The 15014-nt window shown below is 42.0% G+C and overlaps 1 protein-coding gene across 1 annotated transcript; it reads right to left on the reverse strand.

Moving 5' to 3' along the window:
- Nucleotides 1-2058: 2058 nt before the first annotated feature.
- On the reverse strand, nt 2059-13866 carry ZRANB2 (zinc finger RANBP2-type containing 2). The gene is made up of 10 exons (XM_027462569.3): nt 13709-13866; nt 13569-13621; nt 13344-13452; nt 11570-11652; nt 10087-10163; nt 9374-9511; nt 8785-8957; nt 6365-6451; nt 4419-4583; nt 2059-3881 (listed from the first exon to the last, which is right to left on the reverse strand). The coding sequence occupies exons 1-10, from the start codon at nt 13762-13764 to the stop codon at nt 3818-3820; spliced, it is 1005 nt and encodes a 334-aa protein (XP_027318370.1). The 5' UTR covers nt 13765-13866; the 3' UTR covers nt 2059-3817.
- Between the last annotated feature and the right edge of the window lie 1148 nt (nt 13867-15014).

The raw sequence follows: 15014 nt of genomic DNA on the forward strand, positions 1-15014 counted from the left end.
AAGAAGTACATCACTCTTCCCTGTTGCTCCCTTGTCCAAATTTTGGAACAGTTTGTACAACCATCTGCACTCTAGCATTTAAAAAAATAAGTCAAAAGAGGCACCCTATTAGCTCATGTTACTTGTGATTAAAGAAGAAAAAATCCTTTATGCTAAAGGATCCCTTCCAGGAAACTCTATAAGCAGTGATAACTTTTTCATTAATGCTCCAAGAACAAATAACTAAATTGATTTTTAAAAGAGCAGAGTTTCTTCCCCATAAGCATGTAAAATGGAAGTTTTGGAGAGAAACTCAAGCACAGATAACGTCCTTAATACAGAAACTCCTCAGATAGGAATAAACGGCAGGGACGCGTTGACCCTGAGGCATTGTCATCAACACAGAGACACCCCCATGTGTAAGAGGACTCTGAGCTTCAAACATTTTGGAGGGAGTTTGGTCTTTGTAGTAGCCCATTTGTAAAGGATGTACGGGCTGATGTCTAGAGACACCACCAAGCAGCATCAAGGAGAGGCACCAAAGTTGCTGGATCAATATACCAGTGCTTATTGTTCTAACACCTAAGTTTGCAAGGTAAGGAAGTGATCAAAGATGAAGCATCACCCAGCTTCCCCGCCACATGCTCCCACTCAGTCTCCATGAGTTAGCAGCAGATGCTGGGCTGGCTGTGCACGATCTTCGTGTCGCAGACTGGATCACTCAGCAGCCTTTTGAGAACCCCCGTTTTGAAAGGGTGGCAGTGAGACTTCACGCAGACAGGGTGATGCACGTAACACCAGTCAAAAATCCAGGGCATAATTAAAACATCCATCTGGTTCAGTCTTTTGCCATTTAAAGTTTATCTTTTCAGACTGTGTAAGAACATTCACATTAGGATCTTAGTGACTCATTTGGTATTTGACTTGAAAAAGACTTGATCATTATCCTTCCCTAAAGGAAGATATTGTGAAATAAGACCCCAAAAAACAACTGCTTAATCTCAGATGGTTCACCATAATTACTTGTACTGGACATGAGTGTACAAGCCATGTCCTAACTCCTCCAAGGAGTTAGTTACCCGGTAGAGAACTTAAGCAATCTTACTCTAAGATGCACCAACTTGTACACTGTAATGCTGGGTATTAACGGAATACCTGAATTTAGACTACTAAAAGTAAAAAGATTTTAAAGTAGTGGATTTTACTCTATTGCCAAACTGAATAAAATTAGTCTCCTTTTTTTAAAGACTTACTTTCTAGCTTTCAATTACTACAGAAGAATGCTTACACAAAAAACAACATTACAATTCATGATTGCATTTAATTCTTAGAAAAACACATTAGAACTAAACTTAACCTAATCAAAACTTGGCCTCCCTGCCCATTACAGACTTCACTAATCTTTGATGAAGCTTCACAGAAATACCTCTATTTCCATAGGCATCGATTTATCCGGTCCTAGGGGCTAAATGCTGGGCACGGAGAGCTTACAAAAAAAATTTATTGCTGGGCCACCAAGGGTAGTTCCCAACCTTCAAAAAATCCCAACAAAAACAACTAAGGAAAACACAAAAATCCCAACAAAAACAACTAAGGAAAACACAGCTGACAACCAAAAAGCAAACACCACACCTTTTTTTTTTTTTTTTTTTTTATTTCCTTACAGCCTGAGCCTAACCTAGCTTTGTGTTTCATCCAAGGTGGGCCATGCTCAGTCTTTTATTTGTCAATTTGGCAATTAAAGACAAGTTTTGTATCATTTGTAACAGGCAGGAAGGACTTCCATAGTTGCTGTGCCTTTGTATTTTAAACTGTAGTAATCAAAATAATTCAAACATTGTTTCCTCCAAAAATGTTCTGAAGCTCTGGAATACATACCAAATATCTTGAAATTTCAGAAAAATATTTTAAACATGTTGCTTAATTCCAAAATTATTTTCAGTTCTTTCAGCAATCTGAAAGTTTACGATGCATGTGGCAAGTGGACACATTGTCCTTCCTGCACTGCAGTAGTAAGAAACAGTGTACCTTATAAAGAAAGATTTGCTTGTGTGTCTAAGAAAAAGCACTCACGACATCGTTGACTCACAGGTTTTATTTACACTCGTCTACAGAATCATTTTGCTTTACAGTTCATCTAAGCCAAATGAAACCATAATTTTCCTTTGTCTGTAGGCTATCACTTGCTAAATTTAAAAGTTCTCATCTGTTAAGTACAGCAACAATTTTAATACAAAGCACAAGAAAAAAACTAAGGGGTAACAACATAGCATCTATTAGATCTGATTTTTACACTTTAGTAGTTAGACTTTAAAGTCATCAGAGGCACAGTTACAAGACTAACCTGCTCTTGTGCAATCTACACACATTTAGCATGGAAGTTAGATATAAAGAAAGCATTAAAGAAGAAATTGCAGGGCTTTTTTTTTCTGCAAAAAGATTATCAAAATATTTCTACACCAAAAAACATGTTGCTTATATAACAGTCCAAAAGAAGTGTCTTTAAAAAAAAAAAAAAAAGCAGAATGCAGTTTTTAGTTTGCTCCGTTTGTTTTGGTGCAGTTCATTTTAAAAATCAGCTGTTAACTATGGGTTTTAAATTTTACAATTGAAATAATTGTAGATATATTGCTGTTTCCTTGCTTAAAAAGAACAATTTTCCTTAGCATACTTACCTTGCGATGGCACTGAAGATACTTAAACCTTTCTTAATCAAACGGAGCTCAAGAGAGACCAAGTTTTAATGTAATATTACTAGTAAATTAAATTCCATACAGCATTTTAAGCCATAAATTAAACATTTAAGGGAAAATGAGTGATTGATGAAGAACACATTTAAGATGTCAAAACTTTCTAGTTTTATTAATTTTCATTTTAAAATATAAATAAAATTCAGATACCTTGAAAATTTGTCTGCCGAAAATGAATTTTACAGATGGCCTGCAGAAACTTCACTTGATTCCAAGAAGCTAGTTCCATTTTCCTCCTCAAGAGTAGCTCCTAAACGATCCTTTTGTAAGAAAGGATCGCACAGTCCAGGATCCATGCATGTGAAAATACTGCAGCCAGTACCAGCTGCAGAAAGTGCACTTTGCTGACTGCAGCAAACAGTTTCTACAGAGACAGGCACTGGCAGCTAAGAGACTTGAGCAATGGAGAGGACAGTGCCCCACGTCTCAAACATCCTCGCCTTGAAGAAATGAAGTCCATTTCACTCTACAGAACTGTACGATGGGTACTTAATAGCTGTTCTGCACTGAGCAGCAGAGGGGGGCACTGATCTACACTTTTACTGAAACATGGAAAAACAAAAAAAATACTTCGACCTAAAGAACTCACTACTTTGATCCAACAGGCAACAACAGCCCTACTGCTACACTAATCTTTTGTGGTCCCATAAGAGCTACATCAAACAAGGAGCTGGATGCAGAAAGTTCATGGGTTCCTCCGATATCCTCAGATACTTTTTTTTAATTGCCACATGAAGAGCAGAGTTGCATTTGAACATATCCAACCCACAACTGCTCGTACATAAGAGCGCCAGAAATCAAGTAACTGAATCTTTCAAAATAATGATAAAAAACCTTACTCCAAAAATCAAAACAACAAACAAAACCCAAAAAACTTCACACCTCCTCTAGGGAGTTTATGGCTTAAAATGCTATCTCACTTTTTGTTTCATGAATGAACAAAGCTGCAGTTTTCCAGAAAGCAAGGACAGACATGCACCTCTACTAGCAGATTTAGCACTTCTGACCAAGTAAGACACCGACTTCTTAAAAATGTCTCATGCACTGACTGGATTTTTTTTTTTTTTTTAAATGTGACCTTTAATACATTATTTCTTTTTAGAACTTGTACGGGAACCAGAATGGGAAGATCCAGATGATGATCTGCAGCGTCTGCAAGATATAAATGGAGAAAGCATGCAAAGAAATAAGTTGAAATCAATGTTAACACCCACTTTGAGTAGTCTGTACCCTACAATAGCTGGAAGCCAAGTATATCTGATAGGGGCCTTATCAGAATATAAAGATAACCTTATACCAGTTTAAGCTTATGAATATGAATTTAATACTAAAAACGTACAGTAAGCTTAATATTGAAAGTAGAAAACAATTTCTAAATGCAATATTTACTTAGGAAAATAAATCAATAATGTACACATTAACACTTTCACACACTGAAAGAATGGTGACCCAAGTCTTTCTATGGAACACATTGCTAACAGGAGGAAGTTTTATTGGAGAGGGAAGGGGGAAAAAGCGCAATTACTGGTTTTAATATGAAGTAATAGAACAGGGAAAGGGAGAAAACTACTTTTAATATCAACGTAACTGCTCAGATTCAGTTGTTTCCCAGTGAATCTCAGATCTTCATTAAAAAAAAAAAAATCACACATTTAAATACACCCATTCTTATTCTACATAAACCCAAACCTTTCGGGTGACCGTGATCTCGATCGTCTTTTTTTGCGATCACCAGATGAAGAAGATCTAGAACGACTTCGCTTCTTGCTTCTCTCGGGGGATGATGACGAACGAGAGCTTGAGTAAGATCTTTTTCTTGGGGTTGAAGACCCCCTGTAGGACCTGGAGCTGGATCTTTATTGATTAAGAAATAAATCAGATTTAATTCTGGTATAATATAGAAAGAACAAAGAAAGAACAAAGAGACAGTTCTCATGAAGACTCACTACTCTATTTATATCAGTGTTTTATCAAAAGAAGTTTGTGGATGCTTTAATACTTACTCCTTAGTTAACTGCCAATAAAAACTTCTACTGCCGTAGTAGCTCTCTTAATAAATTTTGCTAAATATAGTGTTTCTTGATACGCAGACCACCAATGGTTGGGAAACCTCTTTCCAGCATTCATCAGTACTATGCAATGGGACAAACAAGCAATGGGAGACTGGGACAGGAAACAGCCGATATACCTACGTAAGGACCTTCCTCAGGAGTTACATTCACAAAAATGAAATGGTGTGAAAATCACGTACCAATTTAACCATGTCTTGCTTTTAAAAGACATTTCTTGCTATTAAAGGATGTTTCACAACAGAAGTTGCCTTCATCTTACTAGAGCAGGGAAAAACCCTCAGGAGTATTTACAAAACTCAGAATAAATCTGGGTAGATAGTAAAACTTACCAAAACATTAAAAAAATAACCTTAGCATAGTCATTTGGGCATTTAAAAAAGATGAACAAGCTTCACTTACAAGCACTTAAAAATCAAGTTTGTTATCTAAAAGTAATAAAAAAGAAATAAATCACACTTCTGGAAAATGTAACAGAGCTAGAAAGTCCTAAACTGTAATTCCAAAATTATGTAAGTTATATAAAAGTACCTAACAATACTTTCTTCAGTAAGCTGGATAGAACTTTTTACAAAAAAAAAAAAAAAAAAAAAAGAAGAAAAAACACGAATGAAAAAACAGAGTGCATGTTGTTGGTAAAATATTTCCAGGATTCTCATTGTAAATAACGAAGCAGTCCTATTTCACGGAAGCTAATGCACTGAGGACACTCGGTGGATGCTGCGTGGTACAAGCAAATAACCCAGCTCAGCTGACGAGCTTCAGCATCTACTGGGGCACAGGCACTTTCGTGTTCCTAAAAGCACCAACTCCACCTGACACTGAACCTCATGTGAACAGCAAGGGAATGTTTGTGCCACCAAAGAGCAGTGGCACCATTTGGCATCAGTCTTCTCAGCTCCCATTTCTTTTCCTTATTTTACAGTTTTAAGATTCTTATATGCATGGAGATGGGAGCAATCTTCATTCCATTGCAAAAGGAGAGACCTAGCAATGGGATGACTGTGCAAGGACACCTCAAGGATTTATAGGCTTCTGTTAGACTCTCCCACACAGTGCAGTACCTGCTCTATGGCAAATGTCAGCTAGCTCAAGCTCCTGTCAGCTTCACATGATTTACTGTCCAACATTTTTATACATTCCTCCCACATTTAGAGAGATAATGGCAGCACTATCTAGCGGAAATTAAGTTATTGCTACACACAAAAATAGAAGCATAGCATATTTTCTAGTGTTCTTCCACGTCAAGTAGCCCAAGTGGAAACAGCAAGAATTACTGAAGCAAGTAAACATGCATTCAGATTCTTCTTCCTTCAAAGTGAAGATCTGTGGCGTCCACTCGTCTAGCTTAGATCAGACTTAAACTCTTCAAACAAAACCTCGCATTCTCATGAAACACATCTGTAGTGGTAACAATCTTGTGACGAGACCCCAGGAATTCTGATTTCCAAGATAAAAACGAGTTAATGTTTTTTGACCAGCATAATTTTACGATGGAATAAACAAGTGGTTGGTTCTTCTGCCCTTTTTTCTCTCTCTGCAAGGAGAGAGTGCTACCTCATTCACCTTGATTTCGACCCACGAGATCTAGAGTGTTCTCTGGAACTGGAACGAGATCTTGATCTGGAACTGGAAGAACTTCTTGAATGGGACCTGAAACAACACAAAAGATATTTTTCCAGTATCTGACTTTTATTTAGCAGAGTAACTGCTACTGATAGCAGCAGAAACAGCTACACATCAAAGACAAGGGCTAGATTCACTACAAGTGTGCCAACTTCGCCCTACCTCGCGACAGGTTATATTTGATAACAGTAACTTTAACATAGTAAGATGGTGCATTCAAAAATTTAGAGAAGTCAGCTTTTTATTATGTTTCCTAAAACAAAGCACAAACATTAAACGGGGCTGCAGCTGTTTTGGAAAATGAATCAAACAACTGCACAACCATTAATTATTTCAGGAAATTAACACCTGAACTTTTAGTTTGTGCTTTAATTGGAAACCACCATTTTCCTTGAAAAGCAGATTAGATTAAGAGTATTGGAACTCAAGTTTTCTCCGAGACAGTTCTCACAAGCATTCTGTAAACAGTTCTCAGTTTTTGCCAAGATTTTCTCCTGCATTAAAAATCAAACAGTAGTTAACTCTTGGCTAAAATACAGACAGGTCTAACACTACTCGTGACTACTTAAATGTCTTTTCAAATTTGTCATGTTGATGGAGTTTCTTTAAAGCACAAACCACAATGAATATGTAAAAACGGCAGGAGACTTGTAACAGTTGTAACAGTAACAGTTGTAAAAAGAAGCAAGTTCTAATAATCTTTTCAGGGAAAATAGACATGCTGTCTATCTCCCAGTTTATACTGTTAACACGTCTTTTTCATTTCACTTTGCCAAACAAAAGCAGTACCAACATTTGCTTTCTAACTAGAATAATGTATTTAAAGCTGAAAAAAGAAAACCAAACCAACTGATTCTGCCAATAAATTATCTGTAACTAGAAGCACAGCAGAAAGTTGAAAGTTCCCTAGCAAATGTCAGTCAACTGAAACTACTTTTTAGTTGGGTGTTAACATTTTGGAGTTATGAACGAGGTTATGGCCATATGAAACTAACTCTTCTGCCTTCTTTGACTTTCCCACCCCTAAACCTAAGAGTAGGGGCTGCATTTGTGTCCTCACGTGGGACAATACTTCCTCAAAAGTGACAGGATCTTCCTACACATCTCACTTTATTCACAAAACTTGCTAACAGCCAGTCATCTCAGTTAGTGTTATTCAAAATGCTCCTCCACAGAACCATATGGCAATTATTAGTCTCAAGGAGGCATTTGAATGAGTAGGGAGGGTGAAAATTTTTAAGAACATATCTCACAGAAGAGTTAGCATGAAAAAAAACATGATAACAATGTGGAGAAAGGCAGAAGGGAGAGAGTAGCTGACACCTGGTTAGTATGAAGGTCTGAAGAATTTGGGCAGCAATCAAAGCAGTCAGAACTGAGAGGTGCAGTTCCAAAGCTACAAAGATTAGAAGAAACTTGAACTTTATGTATATGATGTTTATGATGAGCTAGCACCAATTTGGTCTTAAACCTTTTAGTATCATCACTGTATTACTTGTGAGGCAGCTGAAAAGCTGTAACAGGCTTCATGTGATGGGATTCCAAAAAAATTATTGAACTGTTCATATAACTGTTACTAAATGTAAATAACAAAGCGAGCTCCTGAATCTGCCCAGCAGACTTTTTTGTGACCCCATAATCAAAGTCATAGAATCACAGAATGGTTTGGGTTGGAAGCAACCTTTAAAGATCATCCAGTCCAATCTTTCACTACATCAGGTTGCCCAAAGCCTCATCCAACCTGACTTGGAACACTTCCAGGGACGGGGCATGCACAACCTCTTTGGGCAACCTGTTCTATCATTTCACCACCCAGATCACGATTATCTCTTTTTAAATAAGACTTCAGAGTTACTCTGACAACACTGCCACCGCATTGAAAGCTTTACTGCTTCCCAACAAATTAAGTTCAAGTTTCTTGTTTTTATTTCCAGGACAACTTCCATTCTGTCTGGACTGCATCACTGCCCTCTTCTGCTACTTCTTCCTTCTTTAACAATCCCACCCATCTGATTCACTGTTCAATACCTCCACTCAATATTACTGAAACCAAGCACAACCATTGAACCACTTATGGTCAACAAGCCTAAAAATAAAACTGAAAATAAGTTTAGAAAAAACATTTGAAGAATTCAATTGAAATACCAGCTTAATTCACAAAAAGCAGCAAGACATAAAAAGCCTTCTTATTGAGGATCAACAGAAGGCCAGAACAGAACATCATCTACCTCTGTAAATTGTGCACATAAAATTGTTAACATTATTAAACTAAAACTGTAAGGCAATCAAAAAAAAAAGTAAATAGAGAAGTTAGATACTGACATTTTGCCTGGCGTTACCCTTGACCTGTACCCGTTTACCTGGACCTAGACCTTGAGCTTGAATGAGAGGATGAGCGCGATGAAGATCGTGAGTGGGAGGATCGGGACTTAGAACGACTGCGCCTATTGGATTTCTTTTTCTTATTAGTGTCCTCTTCTTCGCTGGCATCAAGATTATATTTTGAGAGGTCAGCATCATCTTCATCCTCATCCTGAAAAATTCAGATATTCAAGAAATATCTAAGAAATATTTTCATTGTGTTTGTCATTTTTTTCTTCACATAACCTGTATGTTTTATTTGGTGTTTAGTTCAACCTTTGAAAATACTGTTCTTAGGGCATTAAACGAGGCCTAAAGTGCACCTAGTGAGATCTAAAAAGTTATTCAGTAGAGGGACTGAAAATTTGTGTTTCACAACAGAATAAAAAGACTACAAACAAACATTTGAAGTCTTCACTATCCCATTTTATATTATTTAACAAAGTTTCATTTTATAAAGTAATTTTAAAAGGCTGTAAGTACTGTTCAAGAACATTCCCCTTATGCCAAACTTTACCTACTACTAAACAACATTATAGTAGTCATTAAAAATTTGCTAGCAACAAACCAAACAAAAAATGAGACTACCTCATCCAATTTATATTTGGAAAGATCTTCATCCTCATCCTCCTCATCTTCCCCTTCCGATTCCTTATCTTCTACTTCCTTCAGGATAGACGCAGGACCAACTGGCTTTCCTCTGTATTTTTTCTTTTTGCGACCAAACTAAAAAATTTCATTCCATTAGAATATCACTTACAAAAAATCATTTCTAACTCTATTTTTTGATAAGACTTATTCTATGTGAAAATAAATGTACACCTATTTTAAATGAGGTATTATTCAAAGGAAAGGAGAAGCAGGAGGAAATATCAATTAGCAACAAGAAAACTTTTAAAGAGATGCTTGTCAGATACGATTAGTACCTCCAGACAAGATCAATGGAAATCCAATTTTAACAAAGTGCTATTGTTACATTTGTGTTTATGCTGTGTTTATAAAAATGACGTTGAATGTATCTGAAAACAGCATGCACTGCCCTGAAACCAACTCCTTAAGCATGTTAACGAACACAGCTTGTAGCAGTTTAACTTGAACTGATTCTCATTTTGTAGCCCCCAGAAGACAACACAGATGCACTTGATTTCAGTTCAAAACTTTTACACTTGAGCATTTGGCAGAGATACACCACAAGGTATTCCTGACTAGCATTTCCCCCCCTCAGGAACACAAATGTAAACACACACATCCTCAACACACACGCTATGTCTCTCCACAGTAATGCATGCACCTCAGCTTACCTCATCATACTCCCCATCTGATTCTTCACGTTCTATGTACTCAACATTTTCTCGTTCATTAAATCCTCCTCCGTATCCTTTAAAAAGTGGTAAAATAAGACAAGCTCTTGTGCTGCGCCAAAATCAGCTACATCAAGCACAAACTTTAGAATAAGTGGCTTCAGTGACTTTATAAATATACGCCACGAGAATGCAGTGTGATCTCAGGAAGAACATGAGTTGTTCCCACACATCTATTAAAAATACTTTCTGAGAAACCTAATTGAGAAAACGGATTAAGTCACATAAACAGAGATGTGGCAGCATTTAAAAGAATGAAAACATTTTAAGTCAGGAGTAGGGCCCTGCTGAGCAACAGCTCCAAAGAGCTACAGCAGGGCTGCAGCACCTGAGAGCTGCTCGGTGTGGGGAAGCACCAGCACACCTCCAGGGGCCTGACCGAAGGCACTGCCCTCGAAGCCCAACGCCCCTGTGAGAGGGGGCAGCAGCAGGCTCAGGAAGCAGCCAGCTGCAGAGGCGAGGGCAATGCTCGCTGGCTGCTCTCCCGCTGCTGGTGCTGCCAAAGCCCTTTCCCACAGGCAGCTCCCTCGTGGCTTCTGGGCACCCCGGTCTGCTGCCTTCCCACAGCTGTTCTGGGACACAACGCCGAATACTGACCCTCAGGGAGCAGTAAGAATAAAAACGTCCTGTGGTTGCTTCCAAATGCACAGCTGCCAAGATTCCCTGAAGAAACTCGCTATTCCTTTTCATAACACAAGTGGAAAACTCCAACTACTCAGTTCAATTTCAGCCTAGTTTGGAACTTCCTTCAGGTACCCGTGACATGCTACGTGTCGTGTACACAACCACAGACTTACTCTGAAGGATACCAGAACTTTAAAGAAATTTGGAAATATTATTTTTAAATAATAAGCTGTGTGCTTTTTTGTTTTTATGCTTTAATGTCATAACCTGCATTATACTCACTGCCTGATCCCATTTGCAGTGGTAACGTTATGAACAGTTATGACCCCACCATGAGGACATCCTCTGTTCTAGTCTCTGCTCAGCTTCATTGTCAATGCAGAAGGAACTTAAAATGCATCCATGTGACCAGACTTTCAACCTCATTAAAAATTACAGTCTGAGCTGTATGGCCTTGAAATGCTGTTCTTGTGCCTGCAGAGTCCTGTAAACGGGCACAGTGTATGCTAGAGTTCTTTGAGTTTAGGAACACACCGCATTACTCCTTCCAAACTCTTCAGAATCAAAATCAAATACTGTGGTGGTTTAAAGCAAATGTTGGATGACCTTCCAAATGTAGCCATCACATAGTTTTCTATGCTACTAAACGTGTAAGAGCCCACAGATTTGTTTACATACAAAAGATTATTCAATTTTGCTAGTTCTACCATGAAAACAGTCCCTTTGATTAAATGATACTGATTTGTAAAAAGGAGTTTCTTACAGTAATTGGAGTATTTTAAAGCCACCGACAACCTACCTGTCCGTTCCTCCAACTTGGCATACTTGGGAGTGTTACACATGTTACATTCTGATCTTCTGGCCCAGTTCACATTACCGCATCTTCAGAGAGGAAGAACACAAAGCATAAATAAGAAACATTTTATTTCAAATTATAGAGCTTATGTGTTAAGGCAACGCTTCAAGAAATCCTAAGAATCTATCTGCCAGGTTTCAGCAGTGATTTGCAGTCACTAACACAGCACAGGTAACTCTTGGGCCAACAGTCACCAAGACAGAACTGCGAGAGCCCGGGCGTATTTTGCCAGCACGAAGATGACACAGGGTGATGAGGACTGCACTAGACGAATCATGGGGAAAGAATTAAAACTAACGGGCAGGTAAGTTAACAGAAACAAGACAGTCCAAAATTTGTTAACACATAATTCAAGTTATATTTTACCTGATGTAAAACCTGAAGAACTATTTAACAACACGATTCTGAAGCAGCTACCAACTCCATGAAGGCAAAGCAGCTGCCAGCAACGATCTTATCCATAAAGGATAAAGGAACCACTGGTGTTACCAAATCTCCATTCCAAAATGTGAGAGGAAGAAGTAAAAAAGAGAAGGAAAACAAACCCCACTGCCACAAAAAGGGGTGGGGGATCACTGTAACACTTATAAGCGGGCATCAGCACCCCCTGCAGCACAGCTGCACTCGCACAGCTCTATTACTGCACTGCTATCGCACAGCACACTCGAGTGCCCCTCGCACTCCAACCACCTGTATGATCTCTGGGACCCTGCTCAATCCCAACGAGCAGAGCAGGTGGTCCACGAGGCAGCCTGGCCTCCCCTATGCCTGGAGGGGCAGCAGCAGCCCTGGGATGTGCCATCGAGCGGACTCCCTCAGTGACACCCTGCTGGTCCCAGGCTGCAGGACTGGGAGACTGAACAGCGCCGAGCGCTGCCAGAACAGGTGAGTGCTGGGAGTGTTGGTTACCCCCGCACACGGACTGCCCCTTGTCCCCGTTACCCTGCTGGCACACGCAGGACGCACCGTGCAGCAGTGCTAACTGCACGCTCAGTCACCCTACAGCTGCCAAACGGACGTACAGATGCGGGTCTCTCCTGTTTTCTTACAGCCTGATACAGCCTGGTGCACCAACGTGTGCAAGGGCTTTTGCTCACTGCTGGCACTGGCTTTATTGAGGTAAAATTGGGTTCGGGTTGCAGAAAACACAAGTTGGGAAGAAAACCCAGCCAAGTTTCACCAGTTAGAGTTCAGAAAGCTGAGTCAACAAACAAAACCCCAAATGGTTCAAAGCCCTCAAATTATAAGAAGACCCCCAATCCCCTGAAGTATTCCATGAAGGCAGTCCTTTGCTAATGCAGACCTTCACATTCTCAAGTGATGGCTTCCGATATCAGCTATTTAACTCTGTGCTAAACTATACTCGTTAGGTATTCAGTGACTATTGGAAAAGAACTTCCAAACTGCAGTGAAGCTGCTACTTCCATCTGTTTGTTCCTAATTTGGGAAGTGTCTTGGCTTACCTGACATGGAACACAAGCTTCTACTGCTCTGGCCCTGATTTTTTAGCCTTTTCCCAGGCCCGTTACTCAAATACCTGCCGCCCACCAACCAAAAGGGCACGCTGCCCGCAGGGCACAGCCGCCTGTACCCTGACAGCGCTCAGCACACCGCTGCCTTCCCCCCGCCAGGGCTACACACAGCGCTGCACCCCGCGGGGTCACCCAGGCCGCGGGTGGGTTCCCGGCCCCCGGGGTGCGGTTCCCAGGCCCCGTACGTTTTGCACTGCCAGTCGTTGGCGCTGAAGAGGCCGCGGCTCTTCTCCGCCAGCGTCTTGCCGATCTCCGTGCCCCCGGCCTTCATCATCTTGGCTTCCGTCGTTTTCTCTGCAACACAACAACAGCAACAACAACGCCCCGTGGCGGGCGCGTCCCGGCGGCACCGGGCCCTGAGGGGCCGTGAGGGGCCGTGAGGGGGCCGTGAGGGGCCGGTCCGGGCTCACCTCTCCCGCAGCGATTGCAGCTGGTTCTCCTGGCGAAGTTGACGTTCCCGCACCTGCGGAGGAGCAGACGGTGACACGGGCCCGGCCCCGCCGTTCCGCCCCCTCCCGCTCTCCCCCGGCCGCCCCCCGGCGCCGCTCACTTCTTGTCGGGGCAGATCCAGTCCCCGTCGCTCACGCGGAAATTCTTGGTCGACATCTTGCGGCCGCCGCCGAGCCGCGGGAGGACTGTGTGTGTGTGAGGAGGGGGGAAGAAGGACCGGGGTCCTCCTCCGCGCGGGCTGCCCCGCGGCGCCTGCAGCCCGCAGCCCGCAGTGAGCTGTGCGGCCGCCGGGCGGGATTGCGCTCAGGCAGCGGCGCGGCCGCCTCAGCGCGGCGGAGGGGAGAGGGGGGGGTGAGGGAGGAGCGCCCCCAGGCGGCCGGAGGGCTGGCGGCCGCGCAAGGCGCATGCGCACAGCGGGGCCGGAGGGGGGCGCTGCGGGAGCGCGGCGGGCGGGGAGCGCGGGGCCCGCTGAGGGGAGAGAGGGGGGATGCGGGAGTCAGGCGTTAATGTGGGGATAAAGCGGCCCCCGGCAAACGAACAAACAAATAAACGAGTAAATAAATAAATAAATAAGTAAATAAACAAGTAAATAAACACATAAGTAAATAAATACATAAGTAAATAAATAAATAAATGAGTAGGAGCGTCACTGTCACCATGCATGACCAACACTGGAAGCTGAATGCACGGGAGCTGAACACAGAATTGCTGGCGTGCACGTCCTGTGGGACAGGAGGGGGCACGGGGCACCCACAGCATGCAGTACATATCTCACAGGATCACAGAATCACAGAATTTCTAGGTTGGAAGAGACCTCAAGATCATCGAGTCCAACCTCTAACCTAACACTAACAGTCCCCACTAAACCATATCCCTAAGCTCTACATCTAAACGTCTTTTAAAGACTTCCAGGGATGGTGACTCCACCACCTCCCTGGGCAGCCCATTCCAGTGCCTAACAACCCTTTCAGTAAAGAAGCTCTTCCTAACATCTAACCTAAAACTCCCCTGGCGCAAATTAAGCCCGTTCCCCCTCGTCCTGTCACCAGGCACGTGGGAGAACAGGCCAACCCCCACCTCGCTACAGCCTCCTTTAAGGTATCTGTAGAGAGCGATAAGGTCGCCCCTGAGCCTCCTCTTCTCCAGGCTGAACAAGCCCAGCTCCCTCAGCCGCTCCTCGTAGGTCTTGTTCTCCAGACCCCTCACCAGCTTCGTTGCCCTTTTCTGGACTTGCTCGAGCACCTCGATGTCCTTCTTGTAGCGAGGGGCCCAAAACTGAACACAGTACTCGAGGTGCGGCCTCACCAGAGCCGAGTACAGGGGGACGATCACCTCCCTAGCCCTGCTGGTCACAGTGTTTCTGATACAAGCCAGGATGCCGTTGGCCTTCTTGGCCACCTGAGCAC

Source organism: Anas platyrhynchos, chromosome 8 (assembly GCF_047663525.1).
Source record: "Anas platyrhynchos isolate ZD024472 breed Pekin duck chromosome 8, IASCAAS_PekinDuck_T2T, whole genome shotgun sequence".
NCBI lineage: Eukaryota > Metazoa > Chordata > Aves > Anseriformes > Anatidae > Anas > Anas platyrhynchos.